Source organism: Rissa tridactyla, chromosome Z (assembly GCF_028500815.1).
Source record: "Rissa tridactyla isolate bRisTri1 chromosome Z, bRisTri1.patW.cur.20221130, whole genome shotgun sequence".
Taxonomy (NCBI): domain Eukaryota; kingdom Metazoa; phylum Chordata; class Aves; order Charadriiformes; family Laridae; genus Rissa; species Rissa tridactyla.
The window spans coordinates 23,092,572-23,111,660 of NC_071497.1; the positions used below are offsets into that span (position 1 = coordinate 23,092,572).

General features: G+C 37.8%; 1 protein-coding gene and 1 long non-coding RNA gene across 3 annotated transcripts in view; one reads left to right on the forward strand and one right to left on the reverse strand.

Moving 5' to 3' along the window:
- Positions 1-12,748, forward strand: part of LOC128902274 (uncharacterized) — a 36,638-nt gene extending 23,890 nt beyond the window's left edge. The window contains exon 4 of the long non-coding RNA XR_008463720.1: positions 12,640-12,748. This is a non-coding gene — a long non-coding RNA (uncharacterized LOC128902274). The remainder of the gene's footprint in view (positions 1-12,639) is intronic.
- KCNN2 (potassium calcium-activated channel subfamily N member 2) overlaps positions 1-19,089 on the reverse strand; it is a 128,144-nt gene that overhangs the window by 2,550 nt on the left and 106,505 nt on the right. Inside the window, exons 7-9 of one of the 2 annotated variants that reach the window (XM_054184925.1) lie at positions 8,513-8,623; positions 6,641-6,768; positions 1,876-1,945 (exon numbers count right to left, since the gene is read on the reverse strand). In XM_054184925.1, the coding sequence (XP_054040900.1) occupies positions 1,876-1,945; positions 6,641-6,768; positions 8,513-8,623 (309 nt within the window). Of the gene's footprint in view, positions 1-1,875; positions 1,946-6,640; positions 6,769-8,512; positions 8,624-14,026; positions 14,170-19,089 lie in introns of those variants that run through there. The other variant, XR_008463710.1, reaches the window with a different exon arrangement.

The window sequence follows — 19,089 nt, forward strand, 5'->3', positions numbered from 1 at the left end:
AGAGAGACCTTAGAAATATTCTAACAAGCAGCACAACTCTACAAGGATTTGTAAATGCTTTTGCACTTCACACACACACAAAGGATAGGAATATTATAACAATATCTAGTCTTGTGAAATAATTTTGCTTGTAGATTCAGAATAAACTTTCTACTAAATTTGTGGAGGAGAAATTTAATATATTTTGAGTATCCCTTTAGATGACAAGATCTAAACGAATTAGGCAAAATACAAGACCTTTTTTTGAAGTCCAGGTGCTTAGAAATGTACCATGCTAAGCTTTGTCAACAGTCAATTGTGTAAGCCACCAGGAGACCAAAGGCTCCAAAGCCGTGATCCATCCTTGGCTTTTCTGTATTTCCTCTGGTTTTAAACACTCTAATTCTTCAAAGCATAACACAAATGTTGCTCATTTGCTTTCTCCTTAAACTGACCAGGTTTTCTTGAACTGGATGTACTAAGATGAATTGAGTGGATTGTTTTTGAAATGAAGTGCAAGGAGTAAAAACTCAATTGTATGCTTCTCTACTTCTGCATTCCCCAATTTATCTGCCCTCTACAAAACAGTGGTTTGGTTACAGCAAGTATATAGGGTGTACTTTAAAATGCTATAGTGGTCAGTAAAAATGTAATCTGAAATGTTATTTCATAGAGGCTTGGAACTGGTTAAAAATAATGACTGAATTTCTCCCTCTGATAGACTGAGACTTCAGAGTAGACTTAAACTAGAATCAAAACTGAATGTAATTCAGTAGACAAACTGGTTGAAGTTTACAAACCATCCAAAGGGAATGAAAATTAATTGACTGACCAACTGCCTGATGTGTAAAGCACTTCAGTATCGGATGAGTGTTGATAACGCATTTCTCTGTCCCCTGTTTCAAGATGCTAGAATAATCCTTGAAAGCAGAGTAGTCTACATTAAACAGTATCTGCAAAGTCCTTATCAGCTGCTAGAAGCATTAGACTGAAACGTATTTTCAACATCAGAAGTTGCAAGGTGGTTCTCTAAAGCAAAAGGGGAATGAACACTGCACAGTTTAATCTTTGCTTTGATGCACTTTAAATTGAGGAGGGTTTTGAGGTACATGAAGAGGTCTACAAGAAGCTCTTCAGAAAAGCCCATTAATGCCTGTAAGATAGCCTCAAATTAAGATCAAAGTAACTGTTAAATACTGAGGTCTAATGTGAGACCTGGAATGCTATCAGCTCAGCCCTCTAACTCTCTAGTTATTACTTTATATTAATGACAAATTCCAGCAACAATAGACAAGAAGTTTGCAACTGAATAGCCTCTTTTACCTCATCTCAAATGGCTTAAAAAAAGATTAATAAAGCCTTATGAAATATCGGCAAAGTAGGCACCTATTATTCCTTACGAAAACTTCAAAACATGCAGACCTAAATTTACTTGTCCAAAGTCACTGCTGCATAAGACAACAGGCATAGAAACACAGAACGTCTAATTCCAGTCTGTGTGAGAGCCTGTGTACTATGGTCCCTCATGGCACAGTCACTATCAGCAGATGGGATCTCTTTACTACACGGCACTACGCTACTACGGCCCACTCACGGTTCAGCATTTACCAAGACCCCTGCAGTCACTTCAGGAGCTCTCAGGATCAGCCTCTCAATTGTGAAATCTTTTTCAAATGTACAAACAAAAAATCAAATATGGTGTATCCAAACTTTGGTGAGAGCCATAAACAAGGTGTTTCATTCAGTAGGCGTTACCACAAAACACACACATATTTTCATTTACTACAAATAACAAGCTTGTTAACAATATTTTCACATATAATGCATAACATTTTTACTTTCAAACTCTTCATCTTGAAAGAAGGAATGTTAAAACCACAGTAATTGCCTACTAACCTTTGCCAGGTCCACCAAAGTGTTGGCTTGATCATTCAGTTTCCTTTGTTCCATTTTTACACTTCTTAATCTAAAAAGTGGAATTTTAAATCAGATTTTTTTGTGTACGTATTCATAGTAGAATTTCTAAAAAGCATGCACAAAACTTACAAGAGCAAATAACTGCATGGACAATGCCTTGAGTACTTTGTGTAAAGTCAGAATTGGTCATGTGCCTACTACAATGAGAAGCATGCTTCTTCAACACCGCAAAAAAGGAAAGAGCAAGGAAATGTGATGTCCTTGAGAGTACCATTTGCCATGGTCAAAGTTGAATTCAAAAAGGGAGATAACAATTTATCCAGACTATATGAAAGAAAGCCAAAACATTCCCCAAAGCCTCAGTATCGTGACAAGTAGATATAGGAAGAAACATAGAACAACCGGGTTTTTGTCATTAATGTTGTATCAATCAAGAATCTTCCCATGCCTACATGACTAGATACAGGTATTAGCCCTGTTCTGTCGGAAATGGATTGGGTTAGCAGGTGTTTGAACCTGATGGAAATACAGTGATAAGTGAGTTTCTCATTACTTTAAACAGAACTTTTATCTGACCAGCAGCTAAATAACCAACATGCTTGCCAATACATTTGATTTTCTTACATAATTTGTGAATCTAAATGTGATTACTTCTTAAACTTACATTAGACATTCCTTTTCAATGTGCTATGTAAACTACGGCATTGGAAAACTATGAAAGAACCAGCAAGGGTAAAATTTTCACTTTGATGCCTACCTATCTGCATTATTATCAGTTATGCACATTCTTTGAAAGATATATACATGACTGTTCTTATGTGAAACAAAAGTCCATGTTTTTCAAATTAACTACTAGAGGAGCGGTTTGTAGATGGGTTTTTCACAAATAAGCAATTTCTCCCTTAAGTGCAAGTCATTTGTTCAACACTTCCCAACACAGAAATACTTGGACTTTCAAAGACTTTTCTGGTGGCTGTTCTAAGCAGGAAATAGCATGTTTCAAAAACAACATATCAGTTTATGAACAATGCATGATAAGATACCATGCAATATACTAGTATGTCAAGGGCCAACCAAGCTAACCATGTGGTTAGCTGTCAAATGAAAATGAGTTTGGCAGCATTTTGTGGCAGGTGGGTTGCTAACGCATACTCTGCCTATTTCTCAGTGATGGTGTTAGAAAGCTAGTTTAAAGAAAGCCGTCTTGGAGATATTCCAAAATCAGAAAGTTTCTGTTCGTACCTTTAGTTACCAAGCATTTCCTTTCATATCTAGGCTAACCATCATGAGAAAATTAGTTGTGAGGATGCAAAGAGTGAAATATCTTTTAAAACACATGAAAATAACTCTGTTAAGGTAGAAATCAATTGTTCACATAAAATTGGCATTCCAGCAGCTTGTTACTGGAATGCCACACGCTCTTCTTCCCCTGAAGGCTTCCTTCAGAGCACAACATAAATGCAGACTGTAGGAATGGTGCTTTCAGAGGCTATGAGCTGGAGATATTCTAAAGCAAAAAATACAGAGGAGTCTCCAAGGTAAGGAGTTATATCATTACAGTCTCAGAACAGAATAATTACTCAAAGGTAAGCATGTAATGATTTGACTGGAGAATGATAACCCTAGTGTTTCGGTAAGCATCTCTCAAATAATTTGCAGAATAGGTGTTTTCTGCTTTTCTTAAGATTCATTGACTCATATGTTTGTCAGTATTTTAACTTTGAAATGCCATGAAATCCATTGTTATTGTAGCAATACAAGAACTAGCTGACACCAACATGATAATTCTTCATGGTAACCAACCCAAATACCTATCACAGACTGTAAAAATGTATCTCTAGGTAGTGGCAAGTCTTTAGCTGCAGCAGCTGGATTTAAAGAAAACTGTCAGACTTTCGTTCCTAAATTCATTAAGAGAAAATATGAAATATCTTGATTTTATGAACTTCACTTATCACAGCAAAAGATCATGATTTTGGATCGCGTTTCCATGGCAGCAATCAGACCACTGAAGTTCACAAAGAAAGACTCTTATTTTTGGCATGCAGACAGTGGTAAATTCTGCAAATTTAGAAAGGAACAGCTTATACAACTTACTTCCGAGCTCTATTTGCATTTTGTTGAAATAAAAAGACAAAACAAAAGAAAACAAACTGTAAAATATACTAAAACAACCAAATGAGCACAGTGGGCTCGATTCAGCAGGTGCGAAATCCTAGGGAGTTGCTACTTCTTTCAATCAGTAGCTGCCTGAGGTGGAGTCTAACTCACTTGGGTTCATGATGAAGGATCCTGCAATAGCTTCAAACCTTCCCATTAACTATCATCTGTAGATTTCCTTATTCATAGAATACATAAAATGCCTTTTAATAGTATCACTTAGAGTGATGATTTCACCTTCATCTTATTTAGTGTGCATGAGAAGCAAAAAAGACCCAGACCAGCTAAGGCAGTTTTAGAGCCATGACCATGAGTTTGAGACTGTTCTCACAATCTGCTCTGGTGCGCTGATTTCTTTTGTAAAACTGGCCCTGAAACTTCACTCCTTTTACTTCTCCCTCCAGTGAAACGGTTGGAAAGGTGAAGGAGGGGTACCAATAAAAACCTAAGAATCCAGAAAGATGGAAAAGAGCCATATACTACCATGAGTGATTTGAGAAAAGTTCAAAGATGCAAAGGAAGAAAAAATAACTTGCACCCACAGCAGAGCAACTCTGATATAGCTGGAAGAAAGCAAACTGCTAGAGCAATGTTTTCATCCATGGCACATTCTTCATCATATTGAGAAAATTATCTTTTTTTTTTTTTTTTCCAGAAGTACAAAAGTTTTGGTAATGGGATGCAAGGTGCTAAAGGACGGAGGGAAATGCATTATTAACAGAGCTGTTCAAAGTTTGGCTGGCACAGCTAGGAAAAAATTACTCCTGCACCTTCTTCACCCCACCTGATTAATGAATTTTTAAGGCAGATGCAGAACAACACTTCACATCCTGTGAAGCTCTTCTGGGCTTGACTGATACACAAAGCTGCAGATCGAGCCTGCTGTGCTTTTTAGATTCTTCTCTGAACATGCGCGTGCACGCGCACGCACACACACACAGAGATGCACACACACACACACAAAATAAACAGCAAAGTTAAATTGTTAAGGAATAACCTTTGCAATCAAGCATTCAAGTACAGCAAAGGATGCACAGGGCATGCCATCCTCTACCCCAGAACCCCTGACACTCCTCTCCACCTCCCAACACTTTAAGCTAAGCAGGATGACCATACTGGGAAAATATATATACTTTTTATATCCACATAAAAATGCCTCAACTTTTGCGTCTGTTTATTCCTTCAATTATTCCTGCAATAGCACAGTAACATTTAATCCTGCAAGTCTGCTACTGCTAAATATAATATAGTAATTAAGGCTTCTAGAATACTTCATACCTTAAGCTTTGCTAACCATTGCTTTAAAACATTGCTACAAAACAGAGAAACAATGATTGTTAGCCTAAATTTACTAATAGGAAACATGATAACCTGGCCTTTCCTTCTTATCTTTCCTGCAAGATGACACACAGGTGTTCTTTTCATGATGGATGCTTCTCTCACATCTCCTCACACGTTGGCTCAGACACAGACCCACACTGAAATGTTATCAAATATCAGTTTGAAATTAAACTTACTAAATTTATCTACTTCTCCCCAGTTATTAACGGAAACTAATTTCATAGGCTGTACAAATGGCTGCCTCAGGCTGGATGAGGACATTGAATCGAGCAGACAAATAGTGGCATGGGTCCTGACCATTCCTCAAGAAGAATTTGTGGTTCTTGGGGACAAAGGTCTCTCTTTTTCTCCCATGCAGTCCAATGAAGTGTAACTCAATCATTGTGCAATTCTGGTAGTTTTAATGTGCTTTATGGCAAATATGTATTACATATTTCAGACAAATACTTACAGTCTGGCAATACCAGAATTCAGCTTAATCCTACTACTGGTTCCAGTTCTCAGGCTTGTTTTCAACCCTTTAAGATTTCAGTAGAGGGGAAGAACTCATCTGAATCATGTCAGAGGTGCTCAAAGGTCACAAAATGACTGTTGGCATATACTCCCCATTTTCTAGAACAGATGTCAGGGGTCGTAGCTGACATACCAACATTTAATTTTACGCACCGAGAATATCTGGTGGAGAGAGGCAACTAATTGCTCTTGAGCTGTACAATGATGCTCGATGCATGTTCTTTCACTAAACATTACATACATACTTATAGGCTCTCCTCTATCACATCATTCTGATTATAAACTATTAGAACATCTACTACAAATGATACTTTTTTCATTTTCTTCTGTCTATTGTAGCGCGTATCTTACTACCTGTAAGCAAATACGTAACAAAAAAGGATAGTCTCAGTGGCAAAAGACAAAATAGAGACTTAGATAATTCAAGAAGCATGGGAAACTTTAAAAATAATACAAACAAGTTTGATTTACACCATATTGGACACAAGACAGTCGGCATACTTATTTATTTTTTTGTAAACAGGTAATATAGTAAAACCTTATCTTTTATCTTATTCTTAGAGAAAAATCAACCTCAATAGCAATGTTCTTTGAAGGGGGAGAGAGAGAATGGGGGAGGAGAGAAGGGGGAGGGCAGGGCAGCACACGGGGACTAAGCGTGACTTCGATGGAGAGGGAAACCAAGACAGAAAACATCTGGAGAGGGAAACTAAAGCAAACTAGTACTTACTGATGAATAGCTTGCAAGAATTTGCGTTGATGTTTCCTTACTTTCGCATGGTCTATCTTTTTAACCAGCTTCGTGTTTTTATAAATTAACCATGTTTCCCTGAGTACGTTGGCCGCTGCATTTTTCACCTGTTTAATAAAAGAAAAACACCAGGCTGACAAAAACAGCATTATGTCATGTTTTCTCTTTTCTGGCATAAACTAAAGCACTTAAGACCCTACCTAAATGTGTGAAACAGGTATATCAAGAAACTGCAGCACTGAGGGTGGAAGGCATTAACCGGACCGAGGGGATGGCTGAGCAATTTCTGTGTTACTTAAAAACATGATATTAGGACCATCTCTCTTTGCTTTGGGGCATAATGTGTCCCTCTTTAAAGAGTTAGCATCATTTGGTGTTTATGGCAGTATGAATTACCTCCAGGAAATAAGTAACGCATTATCTGTATGGTAGTTAACTAAACTTATTTAATAGGATCATAAAATTTCTTTCTTGATCTATGTAAGTACCTCTTAATTCTCTTAGCAATTTAACCGTCTTTTAAATTACCAGAGCTGTTTCAACATACTTTTTTTGTTTACATTTTTATTCTTCTTTCTTTTTTACCATTCTCCAGGGAAATGAAAAAATATCTTGTCAATTAATGTGGCCAGAGTTCTATTTCTATTTTCTTTTAACTTCTTTTAAAATGAGGCTTTCTGTAAAATCTTAAAGGTAAGAGTACCTACAGTTCCTTCTTAGGCCTCCAAAATTTTCAAGAATGCTTGAAAACAGCAGACAAAGAATTTCAATGCAGTGTTGATTAATGACAGAATCACTAGGTTACTTGCAAAGGAAAACTGTCCTTATTACTCATCTTCATTTTCTGTCCCTGCAACTTTATATCATGCCAGTCACTGCAGCGTCAGAGCTAGGCCAATATCAAGGTAAAGGCATTGCAGGAATGCCATGCATCATCTCTTCCCAGCAAAAGGTCCCCACCTTGTACCTGTAGCTGTGCTGGAGAACCTTGGTCCTGACTTCAGTGGAAGCACAATCACGTTTGAGAGACCTCCTTGCTATCTCTACCTGGTCCTTGCATTTCCACAAGATATGGCTATCTTCAGGCTGTGAGCAAACCTCTCCAGTAACTGCGTAATGATTTGTGATCTGATGTGCATCTCAGATTTGTTTGCTTGGTTTCATTTTCATGTGCTTTGAGTTTTCATGAGTTTAAAGCTACCAAAGCACCACTTGGATATAGTATTAGACTGATATTTAGATTTATATAAAGGATAGCCGAACAAAATAAACTTTAAAAGGCACAAAGGAACACCAGATGCAAAACCTGGCCAATCTTTGCGAAACCTTTTTTCCTTCTGAAAGACATGTTGAGCTCAGCTGTCAGATTACACTAGAAAAGTGCCTATGTTAGGAAGGGACAAATTGTTGTCTGTGGTCTAGTATCAACAAGACCTTAACTGACTATAATAGGAGTGTAGATCAACAAGCTCATATAGACATCTCAAGTCAGACATCCTTTATAGCTATACAAGAACCACCTTCCCACTCATCCTTAGTCTTTCCCCACCGTGACTGTTTAGGGGAGATACAGGCTGTTAATGGTAACAGCATTTAACTGTTGGTTATACCAATTATCTTCCAGCTGCAAGAGCCCTCTATAGAAGAATATTCAAATCCTCAAAATCTGATGAGAACTTGCAGCTGCCCTCAATCCAGAGAAAAGCTGAAGGCATTCGATTCCTCCTCCTTGCAAAATCACACCCTTGAAAAAGTTTGGTAGGAGAAGAGAGCAGTAGACTACTTAAAACAAATGCAGAAATAAATTAACACACATTTCCTTTTCAGTTGTGAATATAAAGTGTGACTTACTCTTTTAGTTAGCTGGGTGTCCATCATGAAATTATGCACATGTTTTTCAGCTTTGGTAAGTTCTAACTTCCTTGCCACCACAGCTACCACCAGTGCAGTGCACCCAGCACCCTGAAAACAATAAAACAAACCCCCAAGATGTTACTACTGCGTTTTGCAGAGTCTTTAGTGGAAGTTTCTCCTTTGCTGTAGAAGTATGGCAGGCATCAGGTGATTCATCCCTGGTAAATACAGTGAACACGCTACAGCTACTTCAGTTTAGAGTAATAGGAAAAGTCAGTAATTACAGGCCGGTAAACTGTCAAGGCATCAAAATAATTAGTGAGCAGCATCATTTAAAAGCTCTGCTTTTTTTCCTGCAGGCATTGGAAATTTGAACACATCCCATTTCTAGTGCATAAACAAAGGGGGTGATCAAAACAACTTTAAAACCTAGAATATTAGTAACTAAATGCAGAATACCCTGCTCTGAACAATTGTCTCAAGGTTACAACACTTGCTAAATAAGAAACAAGATTAGATTAGTATTTAGCATGCAAAAAAAGAAAAGTTTATTAGGATTTTCTGTAGGGCCTAAAAATAATAATAAGTATAGTATTTAATCACTTCAGTATGCTTCCCTGTTGTTCTCTGAGTCCTTCAATGATCTTTTCCCACAGTATTTCTGCTTATCTTATTACCATTTAAAATATCACTTATACTCAAGACCATTTATTCAAAACTTGGATGGAGAAAATATCAATTTTCTAATTTGTGCTCCGTATATGTATGTATGTATATATGTGTATCTACACAGGCATGCATGTTCACAACAGGTCAACGCCAGTAGGTGCCTTTTCCTTTGAAACGGCAGTACCTTTATCAGCATCACAAATTTAAATGTTTTTTTTGGGGGGGGGATGAAAGGAAAGGAGGCTAAAATGAGCCAGGCAATGAGAAGCAGCATCTATTATACGTGTCTAGAGGTATCATTTACTTTACACCATTAATAAATTCTGCTGCCTTAGTCTTTTTTTTTTTTTATAAAACAAATTTTTACAGGTTCTTTTAAAAAAAGTACAAAAATCACATTAAATATACGAGGCTGTGTTTAACTTGCAGGTTCACCCCAACTTAGTTGTTATTGCACCTGTGTCAGTTGCTCTTCAGTATAAAGCAATCTCTTGTTCCACATTGAACTTTACCACATTTTAATTCATAGAGCTTTCTTCCACTCTTTCTGTATTTCTCCCATTAAGTTACTCTCGGTTCCCCACCTCTGTAACTGCCTTACTCTCTCCAGAAAACCCAGAAGAAATCTCTGAATCTAGCTTCCAAAATACAAATTCCATTAATAAACACATAGAGACTACAAAATAAACTAACTCATTGGAAACCCTTATTCACATAGTGTCCTCAAAAAAAAAAAAAAGAATCTGCTTTCTCTGCTTACTTACTAAGGCACCCCATGAATTTTGTGAAATTCTCCAACTAATTAATTCTCCATTCCCCTGGTAGATTGTTCCAAGAAATCCATCTGGTCCTTCAAAAACACCAAATTCTCTGCAATTAGTTCTCACCTATCAAAACTTCCATCCCCAAGAGCTCTCAACATTCCCTTGAATGAGGCCCTTGTAATTTTGCTGCATTTCCTGCTTCTCTCCTGTCCTCAATACTAAGTTTTCTAGCTTTGCTGTTTCCTCTCCCTCTGTTCTCCAACCCTGTGTCAATAGAAGTTCATGGAAATTTACTCAAAGTCTTGCTCTCTCCACAAGATGAGTCACAATCAGGCTACATGTTCCTTTGCTTCTCCAGATACCACTAAGAGTTAGGAAGGAAGACAGCCAATGCAGCTTAAGGCTGAGAACTTCAGAAATGCACCGAGCCTTCTGAGAAGAGCACTGGGCAGGAGATGCTCTACCATATGCCCTCCCTCCCCAGAAAACAAGACAGCTCTCCTTTGGTCTCCTTCCCGTGAAGAAGGGAAGAAGGGAAGTGCTAAGATGCAGATGACTTCGCTGTGGGCAAATAAATAAATAAACTACCCCATACAATGGCAACAACGTGAAGAGAAAAGCAGACATCTTTTGGCCCAATATACCAGGGTAACCAGGGCCAGATGTTGATTTAATGACCCAACTTGAGTTCTGCCTGCTTACAGCAAGAATGCTAAAACGGAATGAGGTTATTTATGCAGAATAGCACACTGGCAAAGTAGCACAAAACAGCTGTTGATGCCAAATTACCAGGGGAGAGAAATATTAGATCCCCCTTCCCAGCCGCTCCCACCTCCAAAGACTAGAGGAATGGTGACAGACAAAAGGAATTTTGGTTCCAATTGAAATTATTCCAGCCTTTGCGATTAACTCTCACGCTTTTTCAAAGTGGCACAGCAGTTATAAGGGTCAAATGCTATTAAAACCGGTAGCTTTATATCTCACATGAAAGTCACTGCCTGCAGCAGCAGGATATTGTCACCGGCAAGTTCTGACTACCACCTCTATGGTGTATGTGCACTGCTACCTTCCATATCTCCAGAACAGCTTACGGCAAAGGCAAGGTATTCTAGATTCAGGTTAGCCCTCTTGGCTTTGTGGGATCTCAGAATATCAAAATGAGCTCTTTTAGCATTTCTGCCAAAGACGGAAGTATTATATTATCTGTACATTTACGTTTTGCAGTACCTTGAAGGAAAACAAATTACACTCATTCTCTAAACAACTAACAACTTACAGAACTAAGACTGAAATTCCACTTAAAGTACATGATGCTAATTAATATTTTGTTACAGTGCTCTACACTATTGTATGACTCCCCTAAAGACCTCAGCATCCTTAAAAATACTAATAAAGAGAGAATTATTACAAATTGCAGAAATGAAATAGAGGCAATATACTTACTTTAAAATTGTAGCATCGTAAGCATCATACTTGCCATGTTACTGAATATATTGATTCGCATGAAAAACATCAACATGAATTCAATGAATTCATGCGCACATGCTCAGGATTTTTTCTTATATCAATTCTACGTAATGCAGCAGCTACTTTTTTATTAAAATGACTCAGGCTAAGTAAAAGCACCACAATAATAATTTCAACTGCAAGAAGGGCTCTTTTGAGAATAAAATTCTGAAGAGTTTTATTTGATTACTGCTTTTTATAATTACCAACATCATTCTTTTTATACTGTTTTGAAGTAAATAATAAACTAAATCACTGCTTCAAGCTCTTGCTTAACCTTCAGGGGAATGATGCATCACACAAAGGAAATGAAAAAGGCACAAATGTATATATTTTCAAGTATCAAGGCAGTAATTCATTCTATATGGAATTTGCACTCTTCAGCCAGACCCATGTCCACCTCTTGCATTACAGAGTTATTGTAGTGTACTTTAGCGTGGTAAGCAGCCTGATTTTAAGGGCAGTTAGGACTTCCAGTATGTCAAAATTTGAGTAAAAAGATAATGAATAATGAATATAAATAAAGATAATAAAATCCACTCAGCTCATCAGTCCACTGCAGCTTTAGCTAAAGATATGTATATCTAAGAGTCACCCATTTGTACCCCATTGAACAGTCCATTCAAGTTGTGGCTAAAGCAGAAGATGAAGAAGCAAGTGTCAGATTACAAAGAATTAGAAGTATCAGTTTGGGCTAGTTAGTAAATGTTCATAACTATTTACATCAGAACTAAAAGGTCTGACTCAAAACTATTTCACAAGGAAGGGTAAAAATGGCCAAAATATTTAATTACTTCAGATTTTCGGCAATTTCACGTAAATTTGAAAAACAGACAATTCCGCTTTCGCAGCTTCTCAAAATTACAGAATTCTTTTTCTATCCAGAAGAGTTTTGTAGGTGTTCACATGAAATGAAGCACTGAACAATTACAAGCTGTGTTGTCAATTCAGACACAGCTGTTAAAAAAATGGACACAAATTATTAAAACACATGCAGTGTAAGCAACTTGGGGAAGCCAAAGTTGAAGTTTGACTATGTTTCTCATTTGCTCCATTTAATGGAAACCAGTAATAACAGAATTAACCATCCATTAATTTGATTTCTTCCAAGTACTCTATGATCAAGGATTTGCCAGCAACCATCAGTTTTAAAAGCTGATCTACCTGAATTTTCCTGTTTTCCAGAAAGCATGTACAGACTGAAGAAACTGACCTACTAAACCAGGAGAAACCCTTAAAGATTTAAAAATGGACTTGTCTAGAATGACAAGACCAGGACTCTGCTGATGAGCTGAGCAATGCCTATTTTCTCTTTGCAAGGATCTGAAGATGAAGCACATGAACCTCACCCTGAACGCACAGTATTTGTTGCTTGATATCAAATGGTGCGTATTAGTCTTCAATAAAAGCAAGTCTGAAAACAAACATATGACACATCCTCAGTCTTTCAGTTGGGCAAAGCAACAAACACTGGACTGCACAGTGGCATCAGATCTCTGATGGGGATGTAAAACTTGCATTTGTGAGCAGTATGATCTTGAAGCATAAGGTTTACAGCCATTTACACTGGACACAACTTGCCTTGACTATCAATCTGTTTAGCTGCTGTCCTGCATGAAAACATTTTGATGTATCTGCAAACAATTTTAAAAGTCCTGAAGTGCTACAGAAATATAAATAACAATAAAAAAGATGGTAGGTCTGTGTTAACAAATTATACTGAACACGTCATAATGCTAGACTTGACTTTGCCTTTTCTCTCCTTCGGATCCTGCTGTGGTTTACTGAGATTATGTATCAATATACTTATTATATACTATACCATCTGAGATGCCTTTAGCAGTCTCATCATGGTCCTCCATCCTTCTCTTCACTGATGCAGCCCACCCTGAGCTTTCTGCTGTTATCGTCAGAACCACCAGAACAAAGAATTTTACATTATGGTAAACCACAGTAGACATTGCCATGGCAGTTAGAGGGAAAAGCTGGTGTTGCCTGAAGTATCCGATGGGGGTGAGGCTATGAAGTTTGGATCAAGACCATGCCTTTCCTACCACTTACAAGTGCCAAGACTGATGGTTCACACTGGTGCAAAACACGGTGATTGCAAAACTGCAGGGTTCGGGCTTCTATAAAGTCTAGGATTTACATCCAACATTCTGGTAAGGGCTCAGTTTTAGCAATAAATAAAGAAAGGTGCTTCCAGCTCTTCAACTAAAGGGTTATCTGCGGCAAAGAATGGTTAGCGCTGGCTGCTGAGTCGCACTGAAAATGGCATTTGGTCAACAGAGAAACCCTGTTCTCCTCTAAGTAAACGCCTCTGGCATTTCCACTTGGTTCTTTCTTTGGTCAGGTTCCAAAATACCTTTACAAGACAACGACGAATTGAGCCACTTCTGCAACTGCCTGGAGGTCATAAATATGCCTGGAGGGTGCTATTGGTGAGAAAGGAAGTAACGCCGTGTATCAATGTCTCAGCTGAAAGTCTCCTGGCAGCTTTGGTTTACTGGACTGGAAGTGAAGTGCAGTCTTTAGTGTCGTAGTTGTCATAAAAATGTCCTGCTATACTTGCCTGTAGCTGAAAGAAGGCAGTTGCCACATTTCTTGCTCATTTCCCTTGGGATCCACTGAGGGAGAGAGAAGGTCCGCTTTGCAGACATATGGTTCTGGTGTGAAATTTATCTCTGCACCAGAAAAGGCACAACATTCCTCCTGCTGCTCTGCATAAAATGAAAATCCTGTAAGAATTTAAACAGGTACTCTGTTCATCTGGCTCTCTAGCAGTTGGACTTACAGGACCACCAGGGAAGGGGAAAAAAAATGTAAAAAAAATATTTTGCTTGAAGTGAAAAAAAGGTCTCCAAAACAAGCAATGCAAAAGTTGAGGGAGAAATTCATCCACAAGGCAGGCTGAGGCCAGGGAAATGGTGTTGTATAAATGTGGTTTTGCATTTGTCATTGTTTACTGGGAGAGATGTGTAACCTTGCAACACTGAAACAAAATAGGATGAGTAATAGGACAACAACTATGCCATCTCAGCCAAAAAGGTGACCTAAAATAGTTTTGCATTATTTATACTTTCATATATTCAATATTTGCCTGGCTACTATTGTCTTCAGTGGAGTTTGTCTGCACCACAGCTAGAGTTTTATTGCAACATTGAAACTTCTAATCTATACAACACCAGATGAGCAGATTCCTTTACTTCTAATTAGTCCATTTTTAGCAATGTTGCAAAAATAAAAATTATGACTAGCATTAACTGTCATAAACAAATATGAATGATTAAATACCCTCAGACAGTAATGATTAGTGGTAGCAGGGGTGAAGTAAACTTTTCTTGAGTAATGCAAGCTGGGTACTGGGAAAGGCTTCTGAGACAGCACAGAAAATGATGATTTATAGAATGAACACAATCTCTCTTCTACACGGGAACCTATAAATTATAGTAGTGTTAACTCAGAGAAACCAAAGAACTGAATGCACCCTGGTGGTTGGGCTCCTGGGAGACCTTCAGTGGTCATAACAGCTAAAAGCCCCCTGGAGATCAAGACAGTTTCTGCCAATGTGCAAAAAACCTTTTTGCTGAGCAAGGTGGTGAAATCTGATTTCACTAAACGAGCAGGCTCAAAAGTCTACAACGCTGATGGGAAACATTAATTCAGGATGACGGCTACCGATGATGTTCTTGTCCAACACCTGTGTTGTAAATACAAAAGTTTCATGAGAATACCTGTAAAAATATATTGAAATTGCTGTATTAAGTCTGATGTTATTGCAGACCAAACCAAAACAAATCACATTTTTTCAAAACAAAGCAGAAGTTTTGCTGTAACAGTTGTCAGCTCCAGTCATATCTATGTAAACAAAGATATCATGGGACAATTGCCATTCATTTCAGCCAGTAACTGACTGCCTTTGAACTTGCTGAAACACATCCGTAACTCCTAGCTAGACCTATGTAGGAAGCAGTTCCCCTGTCCCCTGACACTTCAAAAACTTTCCTGCTCTACTGCTACAAACTGAAGACCTTCTGAGGGAGTTTTTTTCCTTAATTTTTCTAATTCTAAAAGTGGGTTACACCTTCCAGGAAATTTTGTTTACTCATACGGAGGTAGAGCTTCTGATACGGAGGTAGAGCTTCTGTCATCCTCTCACATTTGAGACCACTGGCCTAACCACCACAGCTTCAGGGATCACTCTCTGGAGCTTCTCAACTCAATTTTGATCATATATTCTTTCCTTTCTTCATTTAGAAATTTCACACCAACAAGCTATAGCCATAAAATAATCCCAAATTATGTTTGTTGCCTTAAAAAATTTCCATTTTGGCAATCTGGTGTGCTGGAACAAGAATAGTAGAGGAGATGAAGAACTTCTGAGCAGCCCAACTTTTAATAGCTTCCACCTTAATAATTCAAGCATCATTAACTGTCTTCTCCACATTACATTTCTGATGATACACTGTCCAGTTAGGTTGTATTATATTACAAGGAATAATCACAATCTGTTCTGAATCCTGATATCACTTATATTTATTATTGAATTCTCAGAACTAACTGAATTAAATTCTATCATATATCTGAGACATGGACCCGAGATGCTACCAATTTGCATTAAAAACTTTTAATATTTTCCTGTATTCTCAGGGAAGTAAAAAATGAGTTGTGTTCTAGATTTTTGAAATTCCTCTAGTAGGCTTCTCCTCCATAAAACTATTCACCACATTGCTCTGGCCTTTTACTACCAGAGATGAGAAATGATAAAAACATTATAGATTCTTGATCAATGTGCAAAATGTTCTAGGTAAACCTTTAACTACAATACCAATACAATCTATTATTCTTTTACTGTTATTACAGAAAATTGAGTTGCTTCTATCAGTTCAACCGTACCTATCTACCCACAATGCAGAGTATTCGTCTTCATCATACCTTTTTGACTCTGTGAGTGTAATTCAGAATACATTTCTGTGTTTCATAAGTAATTACGTGTTTCTGCAACTCATTACAGCATTAAACAATGTAAGCAAAAGTTTTCATAAAAAGTCCCATAATGTTTTAGGCATAATTATGCAAAATAACTTATGAACTTTTTGTACCTTATCCATAGAAAGTTCTATAAGATAATTTTCATATTTCATTGCTCAAATCTGATGTTTGCCTTCTTTTTTTCCGGAATCATCCCAGAAGATCTGCAGCCAATGTTAACTATGCAGTTAGAATCTACTTTTTTCTCTTTTTCTTACAATCTAGTAATTATTAAATTTCAAAGATGTTAGAATTCAGATTTTGCTACCAACAAAAATCATGTGGTTAAAAACTATACCACTCTAGGTGCCATGTTCCTCTTGTAGATATTTCTCTGTATTTGTTGGTAAGACTGGGCTGAGTTTGAGATAAAACTACGCACAAACACCACAACTTAACCTTAGATGAGTAGTCCCCTATTCTCAGAAACATCTCATCCTTGTAATTTTTTTCATGATGCATAGGAAAGGAATTGTGATCCTTCTGAACTAAATGCAGACTTCCACAAGGACATTAAAAGCTGCAGCATGAGAAGCTTTAAAATCAGATCTGATTCATTTTTGATTCACGATTTAGAACTAGTAAAAACTAGTATCCCTAAGGCCAGATTGTACCCATTGACTCCATCGTGACTACTCTATATAAGAATTCTTCACCTACATAAGCGGTGTTCAAAACCTGTCATTAAAAGATTTTCCAAAAGAAACAGCTAATCTTGTCCACCTCTATGATGTAAATTTAAGAAAACTTTCCTAATTTATTTGGTTCTTTCACAGGCTTAACGATGTTTTTGGAGTTCATTTCAATAACAGAAGCATTTAAGCTGCACTTTCAGCATTTCAGCCACTCTGGAATAACATACTTCATTTAAAGCAATCTTCATCCAAACTATAGCCAACCACCCTGTGCATCCTCTGACAGGATTGCAACTCATCCATTTTACTGTAGGAACATCGGTTTGACCTACTAGTCCTGAACATGTGCTTCTAACTGTTGGCAGCTGGCTCTGCAAGCCAGCTGGTGGCATCCTTACCTTTGCATCACACAATAAATGAACTATCTCACTACATAATGCTGGATGTAAAAGGAAAAGAGTCATCAAACTTTGCAACAGAACCTTGTATTTGGAGTCAGAAGAATGGATTGCCATTATTTTATCTTGCATAAGTACAAAAGCTTACAAAGATTTGCAAAAATTATCCATCTCACAGGCAATAATTATGTATCTTCCCATATCTTCTCACTCTTGTCCCCTCCTTTTACTTCTACCAATTTCTGCATCCTTTCTTTAAATTTTTAACTTCATTATACTCCTCACAAAGCAAGGAAAATTTGCAAACCACTCCAACACACGAACTCCAAAAAGCCATTAAGAAGGTGGAACTGCTTATACGGGCTCATATAGCCGAGCCAAGCTCAGCCTGCTGACCAGGATCTGAGTCATCTGCTTGGGTATGTTCTGATAACCATGGATGACATCTTCAGTGAGCAGACAAAACTCTGACGAGCTGCATGGCATGGTGAAGATGCCACAGGTCTCTCCATCTCCTCTATATCCTGTTCTGATAACAGTGACAGCACTCAAATTTCCATCCATCATGCTCTTGCAGACCTACCTAATGTATACAGAGGGCAGAGGACATATTTGCTATCCAATTTATAGTCTACTTGGCCCATAGTCTACTGCTGCTGCCTAGAGAAATCTCAGTGGAAAAACACTCATAGGGAATCAAATCGAGGTGGTATCCAGTTCAGTTTCACTTGTCTGTCCGTAAAGTGTCTCTGCATTAACCCATGCCACCAACTCTGTATCAAGCTGTGTCAGTATTTTCACTAGTTTCACATAGTTAAGTGCTTTTCAAGATCAAAAAGTAAATTGTTCAATACGACAGTAAATACTTTTTCAGTATTTGCCTTCTTTGTTCACAGGTTTGGGGCTTTTTTTCAATTTTTTTAATACATTAATCAGACTTCTTTGCTGGCTTACTGTTAACAGTTCTCAAAGCTTTTCTCCTTTTGGTGTAATCTGAAGATGTGTTAAGATTTTCCTATTTTCCAGCAGTGTGCATTTATACAATTTAAAAGGTGTCACTTGAACTAGTGCCTCAAAATAGCAATAACTGCAGTTTCAACAGCCAGCACAACTTGGTGCCACCAGCAGACTGCATGAAGTCTACTTCCCAGGCTGGACAAAACACGGGGTTCAGCCTGAGCAGTCCAATTTCCATCGCACAGCAAGCAATTCCTGCGGCAGAAGTGAGAGGACAGCCAGGGCACCTGGGCTCTCCTTTCACTGGGGTCAAGACACCAAAGGAGTGCTCCATAGGCCACCAGTTTTGCAAAGCAAATATTAACTGTTCAGTGGTCTGGTAACTACTCTTATATTCACAAGTATTTCTATTTATTCTTCCTTCCACCCTTTTTAACAGGGACCTTATCCAAAAGCAAAAACTCAGTGGTATTTGGTATTGATCACGCTAATCCAACAACATATTTGCTACTTCAGATGCTAGGAAATTACATGTTCCTTCTTAAAATCACATACACGGTTTTATTCTATTTGTTAGATTCATTCAATAATTATCCTGGTGTATCCATCAACCA